This window comes from Onychostoma macrolepis, chromosome 03 (genome assembly GCF_012432095.1).
Source record: "Onychostoma macrolepis isolate SWU-2019 chromosome 03, ASM1243209v1, whole genome shotgun sequence".
Lineage (NCBI taxonomy): Eukaryota > Metazoa > Chordata > Actinopteri > Cypriniformes > Cyprinidae > Onychostoma > Onychostoma macrolepis.
Window position 1 is genome coordinate 12548694 of NC_081157.1, and position 16172 is coordinate 12564865.

The 16172-nt window shown below is 35.7% G+C and overlaps 1 protein-coding gene across 1 annotated transcript; it reads left to right on the top strand.

Moving 5' to 3' along the window:
- Positions 1–1069: 1069 nt before the first annotated feature.
- On the top strand, positions 1070–13838 carry LOC131534533 (uncharacterized). The gene is made up of 11 exons (XM_058767480.1): positions 1070–1573; positions 4328–4642; positions 4972–5286; positions 8881–8941; positions 9705–9850; positions 11658–11966; positions 12380–12646; positions 12766–12900; positions 12987–13039; positions 13268–13393; positions 13528–13838. The coding sequence occupies exons 1-11, from the start codon at positions 1507–1509 to the stop codon at positions 13675–13677; spliced, it is 1944 nt and encodes a 647-aa protein (XP_058623463.1). The 5' UTR covers positions 1070–1506; the 3' UTR covers positions 13678–13838.
- The last annotated feature ends 2334 nt before the right edge of the window (positions 13839–16172 follow it).

Sequence of the window (16172 nt, forward strand, 5' to 3'; positions counted from 1 at the left end):
AACGCTTATTAGTTTCTGTTACTGGTAAGTATCAATACTCATAGATGACCAGTACTAGCTTTGCTATTGCCTGATTAATACATATCGTTAGTTAAGGTGTGTGTATATCTGTAAACTGACTGGTCTCTCACCAAGACACCTGTCCTGTTCTCTTTACACATTAACTCGATTAGTCTAATCTGTCCGTTGTTCTGTCTAATCCTGGCCTGTCCCTGCTCTCTTGGCCGCAAAGCAGGCTCATAATTGTATCTGTGGTCCATCATACGAGTGTAAATAAACATAAAAAATTTCCACAGCGTCCGAACTGTCATTGCGATACGTTGCTTTCAATGGTTTAAAATGGACCGCTCTCCCTTTTGATGCGTCACTTCCGGTTTTGGCGGTTTTCAGATGCAGAAGTAAAATTCTCTCACAAAAACGACTCCAGAAGCCTTAATAGCGTATTTTAAAGTTTATTTTAAAGAAAATCTAGTTCCTACATTATTTTTCTATACATCGACTCACTGGAGTCTCTAACCTGCAATATGCCCTTTAAACATAACTTTGTGCTCAGCCAAAGCGATATGACCAGGAACAAATCATAGATTCAGGAGACCACGAATGCCTGTTAAATATAGCCTACCCAAAGCGAACTGTATCTGTATCTACATGTTTAATCACTACAGAGACATCAGAGGCAGCGGCAGATGTCAGAAGGACTAGCTGAGCTAAGGCTGCTCTCGACTGAGCGCCCGGTGATCGCATGGAGCTCCGAAATCAGCATTGCAAATTTTCAAATAGGCTCTATCTTTATAAATAAACCACAGATTTGAGTTTTAAACAATTACATTCTCGCCTGAAAAACTCTTAAAACTACATTTTATGACACAATAACAGTAATATTTTGAAAATTACGCGGGTTCAGTCCACAAGAACACGCATAGAAACGGCTATTGTCTGTATGAAAATATAAAATTATAAAATACACTGTTATATTTTTTTGTGTTTGCGCTCTCTGATGTAAATAAGCCCAACACGCATGGACAGCAGAGCGGAACGAGTGAAGGAGAAGCTTTATCCCCTTGCACAATTCAATGTAAATGTATGTTGAATTCCGTGTTGTGCCCTTTCCAGTAAACATCTAAGTTTTATCCCCTTTCCTCATATCATATCCTCCCACACACAAAAACATTAGACACAAAATCACATGTTTACTTCTGCAAAATCATTACTCTAGCCTAAATGCTTTTGAAATTGTCTTTTTTTTTTCTTTCTTTTTTTTTTACAACACTTGAGACAATTCAATTAAATATGCCCAACAAGGCCAAAACTATGCGGGTTTCTTTTTTTCTATGGGAATCAGGATCTTTCAAATAGATTTTCTTCAAGGTTTACAAGGGCCTTTGTCACAGGGTAACAGCCATAAGTTGCTGTTTTGCTGTTTAACTGTGTGTAACTTCCTGTATGACAGACACTTCCTCTTCTGAATTTGGAGATATACGCAAGCATGAACCAGCGTGATCTAAAATGGTGTCAGCTCATCTTCTTCTGGTGTTCGCTGTGATGTTTATCAGTCATCTGAGCTCCAACACAGGTACCTATATATTACACAAGTCACTATATATTACTCAAAGTACAGGGTTAACATTTAATGATATAAAATATAAAATATGATCTTTTTAATGTAGACAGGATAAGACAATATTTAGATTCCTAAATCTTTTTCAGTAAAGTTGTTGTCTTACCACAGAAATCAAAACAGTTTGTTAATCTGTGTATGGTTTTTACAACACTTTTTAAAATACTGAAAGATTTGATGTACCATGTTTTCATGTATTTTTATTACCACTCAAACAAACTACCTAAAAAATCATTTCATGTATGACCATTAATACTGTAGTAAAATCAATTAGCAATTTGTGAATGCTACAACATTTACCTACGGCTTTGCTTCATATTGTTATGCTGTCTGAAGTTGGCTGGATTTCATTTTCTCAAAACAGTTTTCTGTGCTCACTAATTTAGCTTCTTTATTTGAGCTTCATGACAGTTTCGTATTGTAATAAGCAGTTACAGTACTACCGTCACTCTGCTATAATGGTGCTCAAAAACTTTCCCACTGTCCCATTTCCTTTGCTCAATCAATTTATGATGTCTTGAACCTAAATGCATACAAAAACTTAATTAATCACTGTGCAATTAATCACATGCGATTGTCATGCGCATCTCGTCAGTAAAGCCAGGTCTGGGAACATCTGCTTTCAGATGGAGCGGCGGTTAACAAACAGAGCCGTAGTTCACTGACAAGCTAGGCAATATTGCGTTCATTATCGCAGATGAATCACTTGTAGGCATTAAACTGCCAGAATTTTAAAAGAGGATATCTCCGTTTGCATTGAACTTTCAGCTTTGTAACTTTGCAGATATTGTTTATGCTCAAAAAGCAACATTACACACTAACTAACGTTAAAAAAAATAGCAAATGGCCAAATAGATACAAAATGATGTAAAAATGCCCATCTTGATGAGTATTCAAGTAAACGCTGCCTGGTTTATATTAAACATAGTTGATATAGGCTATTAAGTGAATGTAAACAGTTGCGAAACAAAACGCACATATAACAGTATATTAGATCCATGCATGAGGTCTTGGAGACAGCAGTCTAAATAAACCTGTCATTAATGTTAAGACTATCCAGTGTTATTTTACAGTTGAAAAGATTATTCGGTTGCTGTAATATTTCTGTACCTGAATCTTACTGTTAGACCTATGTAAAATTAATTTTATTTTACCTTTTAAATTTAATTTATCTTTTAGGGAATCGAGTCTTGAAGACTTGGGCTGATTTGATTGAATTGATATTCATTCGAGATTAAAATCAGCGTTAAAATCAGCATATCTTAACAATTTTGTTTATCTTAACTTCATGGCCAACAATCAAAACAAACAAAATAGTATTTTATTAATTCTGAGCAAGGTAGCAAGGGCTCGACAGCTCAAGGCAGTAACTGATCAAATACAAAACACAAACACTGCTCTGTATAATGAAACACGTTTATTTTCTATTCTACTAAATTAAAGCACACATACACACACACACACACACAAACATACAAACGTTTCAGAAATGAGTCATTGCGATTTGAAGAAAGTTTAAGGTTCTAATGCTCTTTTCCAAGAGTTCTGTAAATTCAGCCTGAGGAAGTCACAAACAGAGGACTTTACTATCTTTTCTTAAAGATTAATTCAACCAGTTTCCAGCAGAATTATGGAGAGAGAGTTTGTTACTTGCTCTAAGTTGAGTTGAGAGGTACTCTCCGGTTCCCTTTCCTTCCTGGTTGTGAAATCCCGGGGCTGTTGATTGGCTGCTGATGCGTCCTTGCGTGACGCCACTTGGGGAACCCCTTCTGCCATTGGTTGGCTTCCTGGTGATGCAAGGGTGATAATGCTTTGAAGTTCTTGCGCGGCTTCAGGCTTTGAAAGTTTCTTTGGTCAGAAGTTTGAAGGAGTGTTGAAGTCTTGGATGATCGACCTGATGTTAAGGCTGTCGGCGCTTTGTAGCGCAACCAGTGAGGTGGGACCAAAGTTTTCAAGCAGCAAGCAAGCTTTGTGTCACGGAGTTTTAACGGGCTGGATTCTGATGATTAGTTTAATTCAGTTCTCCAGGCCAATGTTCAATGTCTCACGTGGTGGCCTGCTCTAACAACAGAGATCCTACACCTACCTGAAAAACACAAGGCACTGTTCATTTCATTTGTATCTTATTATTGTTTTTGTTTGTGCTATTGCTTTTCATTTATTTATTTGTTCTCATTTTATTACTGACAGTTTACTTGTCTTTTTTTTTTTAATTAAATTCAGAGTTTGAAATCAATGTTCCTAGCTCTGTAAGCTATTGCGCAACAAAATCAGCCCATAGCAACTTGTCTAAATTCTTAAAGTCTTCCTAACAATAAAAATATGAATCAACAATTGTAAAACACACACACTGAGTGACAAAACATTTAGGTAAGACGATTGTAATTTAAAAATACATATTAAAAATACCCCAATTCCCCCCTCAAATTAAAAAAATCCCCCATAAGAGTCACCTAAGAAGGTGGATTCCCCCGTTTTCCAAAAAGAAATTCGGTCCCCGGCATTCTGAACTGTATAATAAAGTCAATGCTTACATAAAAAAAGAAGTGTAATGCTATACAACTTTTTGCACATTTATTTGATAAAAAAAAAATTATAATCTACCTTTACTCTCTGGTAAACTTAAATGTACGGGCATCTTTAGAGGATCCTAATTAAATTCAGCAATCATTTATACTTTCATAACTAATTATTTTTTTCTCCCCACAGTATCCAGTGACACAATCCAACCAACAGCAATAACTGTTCAGAAAGGACATCCTGTTCATCTTACTATACAAAAACGTGCAAAAGAGATCCCAGAATTTGATGATTTGGAATGGCTAAAAGATGATTTAAATATTGTAGTCTCGTATGATTTTAGAGAAGTAAAGATTCGTTCTTCCTATAAAGAAAGAGTGGATTTTAACACTGGAAACTACTCTCTAACACTGAAGAACATACAGGAGACAGACAGTGGTCTCTACACTGCTAGAACAAGTGGAGACTCACTTACCGTCATTGGAAAATACAATGTGACTGTTGGTGAGTAATTAATTGTTGTCACATTTAGAATTCAAAGCTATCTACTCGACAATCAGGAATTATTTTAAGTAGCACTTTAACTCATAGATTAGCACAATTTTGTAGTGTTCAGTTTAGTATATTCTGAGCTGTATATTAAAGTCAATGCTTACATTAAAAAAAAGAAGCGTAATGCTATACAACTTTTTGCACATTTATTTGATAAAAAAAAAAAAAAATCTACCTTTACTCTCTGGTAAACTTAAATGGATGGGCATCTTTAGGGGCTCCTAATTAAATTCAGCAATCATTTTTACTGTCATTACTAAGTTTTTTTTTTCTCCCCACAGTATCCAGTGACACAATCCAACCAACAGCAATAACTGTTCAGAAAGGACATCCTGTTCATCTTACAATACAAAAACGTGCAAATGAGATCCCACAGTTTGATGATTTGGAATGGCTAAAAGATGACTTAAATATTGTAGTCTCGTATGATTTTAGAGAAGTAAAGATTCGTTCTTCCTATAAAGAAAGAGTGGATTTTAACACTGGAAACTACTCTCTAACACTGAAGAACATACAGGAGACAGACAGTGGTCTCTACACTGCTAGAACAAGTGGAGACTTACTTACCGTCATTGGAAAATACAATGTGACTGTTGGTGAGTAATTAATTGTTGTCACATTTAGAATTCAAAGCTATCTACTCGACAATCAGGAAGTATTTTAAGTAGCACTTTAACTCATAGATTAGCACAATTTTGTAGTGTTCAGTTTAGTACATTCTGAGCTGTATATTAAAGTCAATGCTTACATTTCAGATACAAGAAGTCATGGAACCACCGGATCTGTTTCTCTCACTTGGATCATATTCCTTGTCCTTTTCAGTGCAATAATTTGAGCCAACTACTGTAATGGAGCTATAGAAGAAAAAACAACAACTGTATTATTCGCTTAACAGTTATCATTAAGCTTCTTCATTGCATGCACAAGCAAATGACACTTGTGTATAAAAACTTTGAAAGACATTCTACCCTGAAAAAAAGGTGCTCTGAATTCACAACTCTACATCCACATATTTCTATAGACCAATTTCCTGTTAGTAAACATTGTGACGTTTTTCTGTGGGCGGAGCTTCGGTGGTGGCAGAAAGATCCCCCTGACCACTTCACTAACGCTAGCTATGAAGTCTGTTAGCTTGTTTTTTTTTTAAATTACTTGAGAAATTCCGATTTTACCTGCATATGTAAGGGCTGCATACCTGCATACTGTCCTGGACCGCGTTATTTGAAAAGGTTAACTTTAACGGACGAAATTGGCCGACCTGTACTCACGCAAAGGCTGGACGATCTGACAGAATTATCTCCGGTTGAGTGACTCACAACTAACGTATATAGTAAAGACAAACTCACCGTGTATCTATGAAGATGTAATATATATTTAAATTTCAGCAGGCAACTATTTTTACAGCTACATTATTATTCCAGCCACAATTACTCATAACAATGTATATACAATTACACATGATTAAGCATATAAATCGTCAGTTTGTTGTTTTACACACATGCACACATACATTATTTCATACACGACATGGTAAGAAAACAATAAAAAACAAAAACGGTACCTTGAATGCAATGCAAGTCTTTATTATTATTTTTTTATAAAAGTATCTGACAAATGTATGTATATGCATTTTGCCCTGTGTACATCTGAATTACAGTATAAAACGTATTATTGTACTACACGGTGAAATCTTCTTTAAAAATGAACTAATGAAACTTATATTGATTTAGCTCATGTACAGAATCTGAATGCATGTCAAATGTCTTTAACGCACACAGATCCACTAACTAATACCGCTTCAGATCGGTTACTCTCATCATTTCATTATTCATCAGCAACTTGTGCCTGGAAATCGCAAGATTTCAAGGAAAGCTTTAGAAAAGTTAAAATATAGTAGTCAATATTGGAAGTGGATCAAAAAAGTTAATCAAAGTTGTCCTAAGAACGGCTGTTGTTTTTGTTTTTGGACAACTTTGATGAAAGGTTTATGATCCACTTCAAATGTTGATTACTGTATTTTGCTACATCAAATCGATCAAAGAGATGAGTAGTGTTGGGGAAAGTTACTTTTAAAATAATGCATTACAATATTGGTTACTTAGTTACTTTTTATGGAAAGTAATGCATCGTGTTACTTTTATGTACTTTTTGTCACCTGGGCTGGGCTTGCTTATTTATTTTTAATAACAGAAAAACCAAAAGTTATATTTCTGGCGACTGTAAAGGCCCTTTCACACCAAGAGTGAAATTAATAAGCCTCAGGATGAAGAAAATCCCTCTGCCTCTGCCCGGTTTCTCTCAACACGGGGACAGGAAATGTGTCAGTGAATAAATAAGAAAACAAATTAACTTGTGTTACTTATTTGAAAAAGTAACTCAGATATTTTACTGTAGTAAAGTAATGTGTTACTTCACTAATTACTTGAAAAAAGTAATCTCATTATGTGACTCACGTTACTTGTAATGCGTTACCCCCAACACTGGAAATGAGTATTATTACAGTATTGAAAATCAAAATGTGTAGGCCTAAATCAGTGGTGGAAAGAGTACTGAAAATGTGTACTTAAGTACAAGTACTGTTACATTGCTGAAATAATACTCAATTACAAGTAAAAGTACTGGTGTCAAAACAGTACTTAAGTAAAAGTACAAAGTACTCTTCTCAAAAACTACTCCGATTACTAGTTACTAGTTACTTTTTAGCCGGCGATATACCGTATTGACCCGAATATAAGACGACCCTGATTATAAGACGACCCCCCTTTTTCCAGATGTACCTTTTGGAAAAAGGCTTTTTGAAAACCAAATCTTGTTTTTTTTCTCTCTCTCTGTAAAACACATTTTTTCTTAAATTATTTTCATATTGCATATTTTTCCTATTTTAATTTTAGTTTTGAAAGTACGGTAAATACTGGTAAAATGTACCAAGAATGACATTGAAAAATATACACTTTTTGATATACCATAAAAATAACAGGTAGCCCATCTGAAATATATAACATTTAGGCTATCCATCTCATAGTAGCCTATCAAAATTTTATTAACAGTAGAAGTGAAATATTATTGTAGTCTTCAAATCTGGGTACTGTCTTATGTTTTAAAATCACTTACAGAGGAAGTTTGTTCTCATCAGGCTAACAGGACAGTCACGATCTCGTGCTGCTGTAAGCTTTTCTTTTTCTTTTGTTTTCACTCGCGATCTTTACAACACACATTACATTACGTATTTCATGGCACACTCGTTTTATGCGTGTTTGTCGGCTTTATCACCTTTATTTATTTATATAGCGCTTTTAACAATACAGATTGTGTCAAAACACTTAACAGTATCAAATTGGAGGATAGAGTGTCAGTAATGTATAATGATAAGATTAAACACTCAATTTTCAGTTAAAGGCATTTCATTATTGAATTCAGAGAAGTCATTGTCTAGCTCAGTTTAGTTTAAATAGTATCTGTGCAATCAAATCAGCAATAATCGCTAGAAATTAAGTGTCCCCAACTGAGCAAGCCAGAGGCGACAGCGGCAAGGAACCAAAACTCCCTCTGTCGCCACCTATTGTTGTGGGTCAAAGTCTAGACCCCGAATATACGACGACCGCGTTTTTTCAGATGTATTTACAAGAAAAAAACATTGTCTTATATTCGGGTCAATACGGTATAATGAATTACCAAAACATATTAATTCATATCAAAGATCTATGTGGATAATAGCTACTTTGAACAAAACCCACTTTTAACCTATTGACAAAGTACGTGAATTAGTGGTCATGATACAGGAATTTCTAACTTCAAAAATATTAATATCAAAGTACCCGTGAACTGTAAGTTGCAGCTGATTTCAGTGTTGTGATGTTTTTTCAAGTGAAAGGGAATGTATTTATGAAAGTGAGTATTTAACTCCAGTCAGACAGTGAGATCACAGAGAGGAAGTAAGAATGTCCAAATATAGAGAGCTCACATTTCAAGACTAATTTCTCAAAAATTGCTGGGTGGGAGCACCTAAAAGAGAGCCTAGCCTATTAAAGTAATATTAAAGAAGAAAAAGAAATATACTGAAAATAAGAAATGGCGGATGAACAAATAGACTGAATTAAATGACATTCTTTGCCGCAGATCAGAAAAATATGTCATGATGCATGAAAAAATAACCAGCCACAGTTCAGTGCACTAACCATTTCTGAGAACAGCCTCATTGGTCTGTGACATACAGGAGCTTTTAAATGCCCCTCTCTACAGCAGCAGCTTCTGGTAAGTGCTTAGATGTCCTCACTGATGTAGGAAGGATATGTGGGCTTCAGCTTTCTGATCTATCTCACCCACATCTCTGTCTATAAGCTAAACAGGCCAACATTTAAGGTAAAGTTGAAGACAAAAGAAAACTTACTGGCAAAAAAAAAAAAAAAACCTGTAGAAAAACAACTCTGACTCTCATCAGTCTGCTTTATGAAACATTTTTGCATGTGCTAAGAAATCATGAGCCTATACAAATGGATTCTCTGTACAAAGTTAAAAAAATATATATTTTTTTATGCATGTGATAAAGATGTGGCATTAAGGCTGAATTAACTGAGCGCTGTATAAATGGCCTCCTATGCTGCTCACTTTGGTTACACCAAATATCCTTAGGTTTTTGTTATTGTTGGTGTTGTGTGAAGAATACTTGTACCTTCTTTTTGTCTTTCTACTAAAAATTCTGTTTTATCGATTTTAACATTTGTTCATTAAAGATGGCCTTAAAATGTCTAAGTCATCGTAATGAAATGAACATCAAATATAAGACATAAGCTGAAGACAAGCTGATAGGTTAACAAGTGCAAAACAGTTGGTCTGCACACACTTACTGCTAAGGGCTAGTGGTTTGTCAAGTGGTAAGTAACCATAGTAAGATCAGTCTTCCTTTGCTCTGTCTCTGACGGTTTAGTTTTTTAGCTGACTGCAAGAACAGTCTAGAACAGCAAGGATCAGAACCGACATACATTTTGAGATTTCCTGTCTAGGTGATTTAAAGAAGGTTCACCGAGTGTTTCACACAAAACGCTCTACTTCCTCTTCTAGTAGGTAACACATCATCACAGCAAGACAGACTCCATCCGTCTGTTGCAATGGAAATTGGTCACTTTCTCGTGTTCTTCATGACAGTTCTGATCTCCAGCACAGGTACCAAAACCCATTTACTTTACTCTGGTTATTAGTTAATGGTTATTTACATAGTTGTGTGCAATACATGACAATATTCCTATTTAATGTGATGATTTATTTACATAACTGGCTAGATGAGTGGCGTGCACAGACCTCTGGAGGGGCATGTGAGAAATCGCATTCCTTGGGGCACGTCGATAAGACCAAAAGGGCACTTTAGCATTGACTATTAAAGGTGCATGGGCTTGAGCCCCCTGCAACCCCCCACCCCTCCCCCTCCTGTGCACCCATTGGACTAGATGTATGTTGTTTGTATACAAAATTCAAAACCTTTAATTCTGTTAAACTGGGGACCCAAGGTTATTTTAATAAACGAAAACTAAAACTAAGACGAAAACGATTGATGAAAAAAAAAATGTTGTACACTGAAATAAAATAAAAATTTAAAAATATTTGAAAAACTAAAACAAAACTGAACTAACAACAGTTATTGAAAAACTACCTGAAATAAAATAATAATTAACAAAAATAAATAATCGTTTTTGTAATCATAACATTTTCACCCCTTGGTGGAAAAATATAGCCTATGAGCTGTGTGATGGTTTAGGGAAATACCTGTAAATGGCGCATCACACACATCATGGGGTTATCTGACAGAGAGACGCAAAGCAGTTTAAAGCAGAGTCCTGCACGAGTCCTGTTTGGTAAACATGCACCAGCAGTACTACAGAACACTCGACCCGTTATCCCACAGCAGTACCAGACCAGAACCGTTTGACATAAAGACCACGAGTCGCGACCCGAACCGAACCTGCATTAAATCTGTTACATCAGGTAGGCAAAATTAATTTACTCATGTAACACAAGCAATCAAACCAACATTAGGCAAGTTGGTGCTTTGAAGAAAAACAGACACGCAGAGCAACATGATAATTAACAGAAAAAAGAAGAGAACACGCCTTTCTGTAAACAATAGGCCTACAAAACTTGGCCTAGCATCACTCTGCCAAACTTTCCAACAAATATACATAGGCTAAATCACATCATACACACTTATAATTCTTCATAAATAAAGATAAGAATATATTCAAATATGAGCCTTTATTGTTAAATACGATTGCCATTATTATTGAATTTCATTAGTCCCAGTTATTATTTATGTGCGGCTGTTCACGGAAAAGTGAACAATATCATGATTATGGTTAAATAAGAATAAAGTTGTGTCTTTCTTTGGCCTTCGCTCTGGAAGTGATCTGTTAATTCTGTTAAACTTTAATTAAAACTGAAACTGAAACTAAAACTGAAACTAAACTATATCAAATCTAAATAAATATGTATCCACAAAATATAAACTAAACTAAAACTAACAAAAGTTTATAGCAAATTTGAAAACGATATTAAAATAAAACAAATTCAAAAATTCTAAACTATAATAACCTTGGTTGGGACTATGTGATGTCCATTGCAAAAGGAGTAGGCTATTCATATTTGCACATATTTGTAAATAATATTAATTATCACCAAAACATTAAAGATCTCTATCTAGTTAGCTACTGAATATGAAAAGTCTATTTTTGTTGATTGTCACTGATATACGCAGAAATGCATTTTTATAACACTAAATTTGAAATGCCTTCAAAAATAAATAAATAAACAAAAAATTTATTCTAACTAAGATAACAGCTCCATCTATTGGAAATATTACGCACAATAAATGGTTGTATGGGTAAAAGGCTGTATGTAGCAAAAATATGAATCTGATAAACAAAGGCATGATGAATTCTTTAAAATGAACACCTCTTCTTCTTCTTCTCCTTCTCCTCAGCATCTGGACCTGGAGACCATGTGTTCATACGGACAGGAGGCTCTGTTGAACTGGATATAAAAAATAAAACACTGCCAAAGTTTGATAGATTATTCTGGATGAAAGATAAATCAGAAAATATTGTCAGATTCGCAAGTCAGTCTGGAGATATAAAATATTACAGTTCATATAAGATCAGAGTGGAGTTTAATACTGAAACCTTCTCTCTAACACTGAGGAACATGAAGAAGACAGACAGTGGACTCTACAGAGCGAAAACAATAGAAGAACAAGAAATATATGTTGCTGAACACCACGTATCAGTTATAGGTGATTGCATATTGGACTATTTTTCTTTTTACTATGATTATGACATTTTCAGATGAGAATAGCAATAGAATCTACATTATAATGTAACAGAAACAGGAGAATATGAAGGATATTGTTAGCTGTGCATCTGCTTACAGAGAAAAATGCATACCTGCAACGGCAAAGACTATTATTGTTATATGCAATATATTTTTACTCATTTTTAACTGTCTTGATCTATAAAGAGCATCTAAAAAGTGTCATATAGAAAGTCACTCATCAAGGCACCAGAATAATTTACTGAAAGAACATTTTTAAAGATATTTTATTTCACTTTATTTCATTGCGTTGCATGTCCAAGTCAGGCTTCACCTTCGCTGCAACATGCTCTTTGAAGAGTCTTAACCTATAACATCTCCACGCAAATGTTTCAGATCCAGTGGATTCTCCTGTTCTGAACTGGAACGCCACCAGAATAAGTGTTAACGCCTGTATTGCGGACGTCTCATGCAGTGGGCGTGATCATACAATCAGCAACAGCTACCACAGCAACAACTGCACTCAGGAGGAAGTGACATCATTTGGAATCCAGACTCTAGCCCTGTATTGTATCGAGAACGTAGTTGTTTGTAACTACAGCAACACAGTCAGCTGGAAGAATGACACAAAAGAGATTAAACAACTTTGCCCACCTGATGAAGGTAAATAACTACTCTTACATCGCCAATATTTGAATTCTTAGCAGTTTATTCTCAAATTAAAATACTAAAAAGTATCTTTAACTAGGATATGACTGTTCTGATGACTGTTAATGTGACAGCTTTCATTTTAGAAGAAAATCCCAAAGACAATGGTTCTTTTCCTCTCCATTGGCTCCTGGTCATCGCCGGTGTATCAGTGTTGGTTTTCACAGCAGTTTCTGTAATATGCTGCTCTTACAAGAAGCGTAAAATGAGTATGTTTGCCTTAATGAAATAGAAATTACTGTAGCCTCATCAGTATGATTTTTGGTATGCAAGTCACTTTCTAAATCTATTCTAGTAAATCTCTTAGGTGCTCAACAGAATGATCAGACAGTCTATGCACAAGTTCAGGTAAGCTTCAGATATTTTTTGTATAGCCATCATTAATACTCTTAATTCCAGAATGAATGAATCCTAACACATAATTCTGTAGAATGTAGAATTGTGTGCTTCATTGGAAGTCTTTCAAACTTGTTCAGTTAGGAAGGTGGTGTCCACATAATATTAGCCACAGAGTCTAAATGCAAATGTGCATGTACAGAAGGATTTATATGACTGTTTGACTGGATTGTTCTGCAGCCGAGGAATGAAGTGCAAAGACCCCTGGAAATGTTGGAGAAATCAGCGAATCCACAAACTATGTATGGATTTACAGGGGAACACAAACAAACTCACAATACCAGTCAGACAATACCTAGTCCTCAGGTAAGAAAGAGAGGCACACAAATGTTTTCATGCAAAACCTTACAAATATAGATAGATGGATGTCAAAAGGCCAATTAAATATGTTTGTTACTATTTTATATATTTACTATAGGCCTATATACATATATTCACAGATACGGGAACAGGCACAAACAGAAAATCGCCCCAGCACCACCTACAGTACAATAGGACAACACCAACCGCCATTTGCTTCTGAAACAGATCATACAATTTATTCAGTAGTGTGTAAATCCGCGCAGGGCAGACAACCTGTGCATAAATAGCAGAGGTTAAACATATGTTAGTCAATAGATATCATACGATAATTTTAAAGATATTTTTAACATGTCATGGCAAGTATAATTAGTAATGAGTGGTAATATTGCTGATAACTGTTTTGTTGAAGTTGACTTGTTGCCATTAAACTGTTTGTTTTTTTGTTTAATTAATGGTGTTCTGACTTCTTTGTACATTTTACTCTGAAACTGCTCATAATATTAATTGGATTTATATAATCATTGGAGTATGAGTAAATAAAGGTAAGGTGTCATGCTTCTCTCTCTTATAGCCATGAGAAACATTTATTTGTAAAATTAAGCAAGAAGAAAACCTTTTTGTGTTCAGCAGAAGAAAAAACTCATACAGGTTTGGAACAGCTTGAAAAAAAGAGGTGTGTTCAGGCGCATTGTTGGTGCGTTGCTATTTTGAGTAACTGAAAATAGACTGTGCCATAGATCAACTCAAACCTGGTCTAAAGTCAATGGTGCAATATTTTTTTTGTTATTTAAAGAACGCATTAGTAGAAAATGCGCCTCTGGGCGGGTCCACTTTGCTTATTACACACAGGGATGCGCAGCAGCACACAAACATGCCAAATTTTAAAAATGAAAGGATTACAGTGAAAAGAATATTATTGTGTAGGCTTCATAAATCTAAAAATGTCATAATGGATAGTCATTGCGTGTATCAGAATTAGGCTACCTATTTGCTCGCGCATGAGCAGATCCGTTTGCTCTCTGGAGACGCGTTCAGTCTGTGCGCCTTAAAATTCCACCGTTTAAATAGCGAATCCGCCATGGCGCGAGTGCAACTCGCTCTTGATTGGTTTATTGCACATTATGCCCAAAAACACACCCATTACTCATTAAGAGAATAGAGACAACCCTTTTAGACCATGCACCGGGCGCACCTACCTTTATACTAGCAAAAGTGGATTCGGAAATGCCCTAAGCCCACCTGCGCTGTGCGCTTTGATCGTTAAAATAGGGCCCCATGTGTGTACTTTCCAGAATAGTTTTTGTTTTCACCTAAATCAAATGTTATGAGGATATTTGCATTTCTCATCCTTCATTCTGATCAGCTTTTGTTCAGGGACGGACTGGGAGTAAAAAACAACCCTGGATTTTCTCCCAAATAGGCCCACCACAACTACAAACAGTCGCTACTATCTCACAATATTACAGCAATCCTATCGCATTTATGGCAAATAACATCACAAAACCCATGGTGACCCTGCTGACAAAAACAATAGAAACCATCACAGAAATTCAAATGATTTCCACTACAAAAACCATTACAAACCATCAACTTTTAACCATTAAAACCATTAAATAATGGTTTCCTGTAGTGTGTTTTGGGACATTACACTAGGATTTACATTAGGATTTAGTAGCTGAGAGAGGCGGGCAAAAGTAACCTGACCTAACGGTTCACTTTTTTTCCTTTTAGCTTCTTCCAACCGCCTTTATCTTCACGTCTTTTGCTTGCCATCACGAGCCCACTCTCCTTCGCTTTAGTTTCAGTTAATTATAAGCAAAAATAGATTGCATTAGCACCCACTTTTGTCGGCCGTCAACATCACTTAATCTGACACCTTTTCTTTGATTCTCACATACTACAGAGTAGGAAGTGCAGTCTCAACTGACTGAGCACTGGAAAGTTTGGTTCTTTTTTTAGTGCTCATACTTCCTCCACAGACCTAAGCTGAGCAAAAACATTAATCTCACATTTGTTCTCATTCATCTCTAAATCTCATTGTTATATGCTGGATCAAAAGTTTGTGTTTGCATGTACTGTATCCATTACTCAAAACGTTGCACAGCTATAGCATCAGAATAGGGCTGTCGCAATTGGTCAATTTTAGTCGACTATTTGATTTTTAAAAGTCCTCGACTTCATTTTGCTCGCGTCAACTAACCAGCAAAATACCGGAAGTGCCGCATTTCATGGACGAGAATCCATAAAACACATTATTAGACTGTTTTCCAAGACTGCATGATGTATTAAACCCATTTAAAAATCACAATTAAGCATAATTGTGAATTCACAAACGCTACAATTTAATTAAATAATTATATGCGGTGCAGTTCTAACACAGTATATGCACTTTAATTATTTACATGCGTGTAGGTTACGTGCGGGCGTCACACAGCGGCGTTCACAGTAGTTACACAGAAACGTATCATTTACATGTGTGGAGCGTCTCAAACTCCATCTCTGCATGTTGTTGTGAGTTTGGGTTTATTTTAAATGTTCATCTGGGAACGCAACGTGCGCAATTTCATCAGATTCTTCTTCTTCTTTTAGTTTAATGGCGGATTGCAAACCAACTTTTACCGGGTGTGTCTCACTCGTCCTTAAAAGTGAACCTGCGGGCTCTTTGATCGCCTCCTGGTGGCTGGCTGCAGTACAGGTCATAAACCCCGCCCTCTCCATGTAAACGAATGGGACTTCAGTCAAAATAAAAAAATAAATTACACTTCCAATACAATTTTCCGAA

Coding starts and splice junctions, on each gene's coding strand:
- LOC131534533 (XM_058767480.1), top strand. CDS start 1,507: ATGGTGTCAGCTCATCTTCTTCTGGTGTTCGCTGTGATGTTTATCAGT. Junction 13,040..13,267: donor CAGTCTATGCACAAGTTCAG/GTAAGCTTCAGA, acceptor ATTGTTCTGCAG/CCGAGGAATGAAGTGCAAAG. Junction 13,394..13,527: donor AGACAATACCTAGTCCTCAG/GTAAGAAAGAGA, acceptor ATATATTCACAG/ATACGGGAACAGGCACAAAC.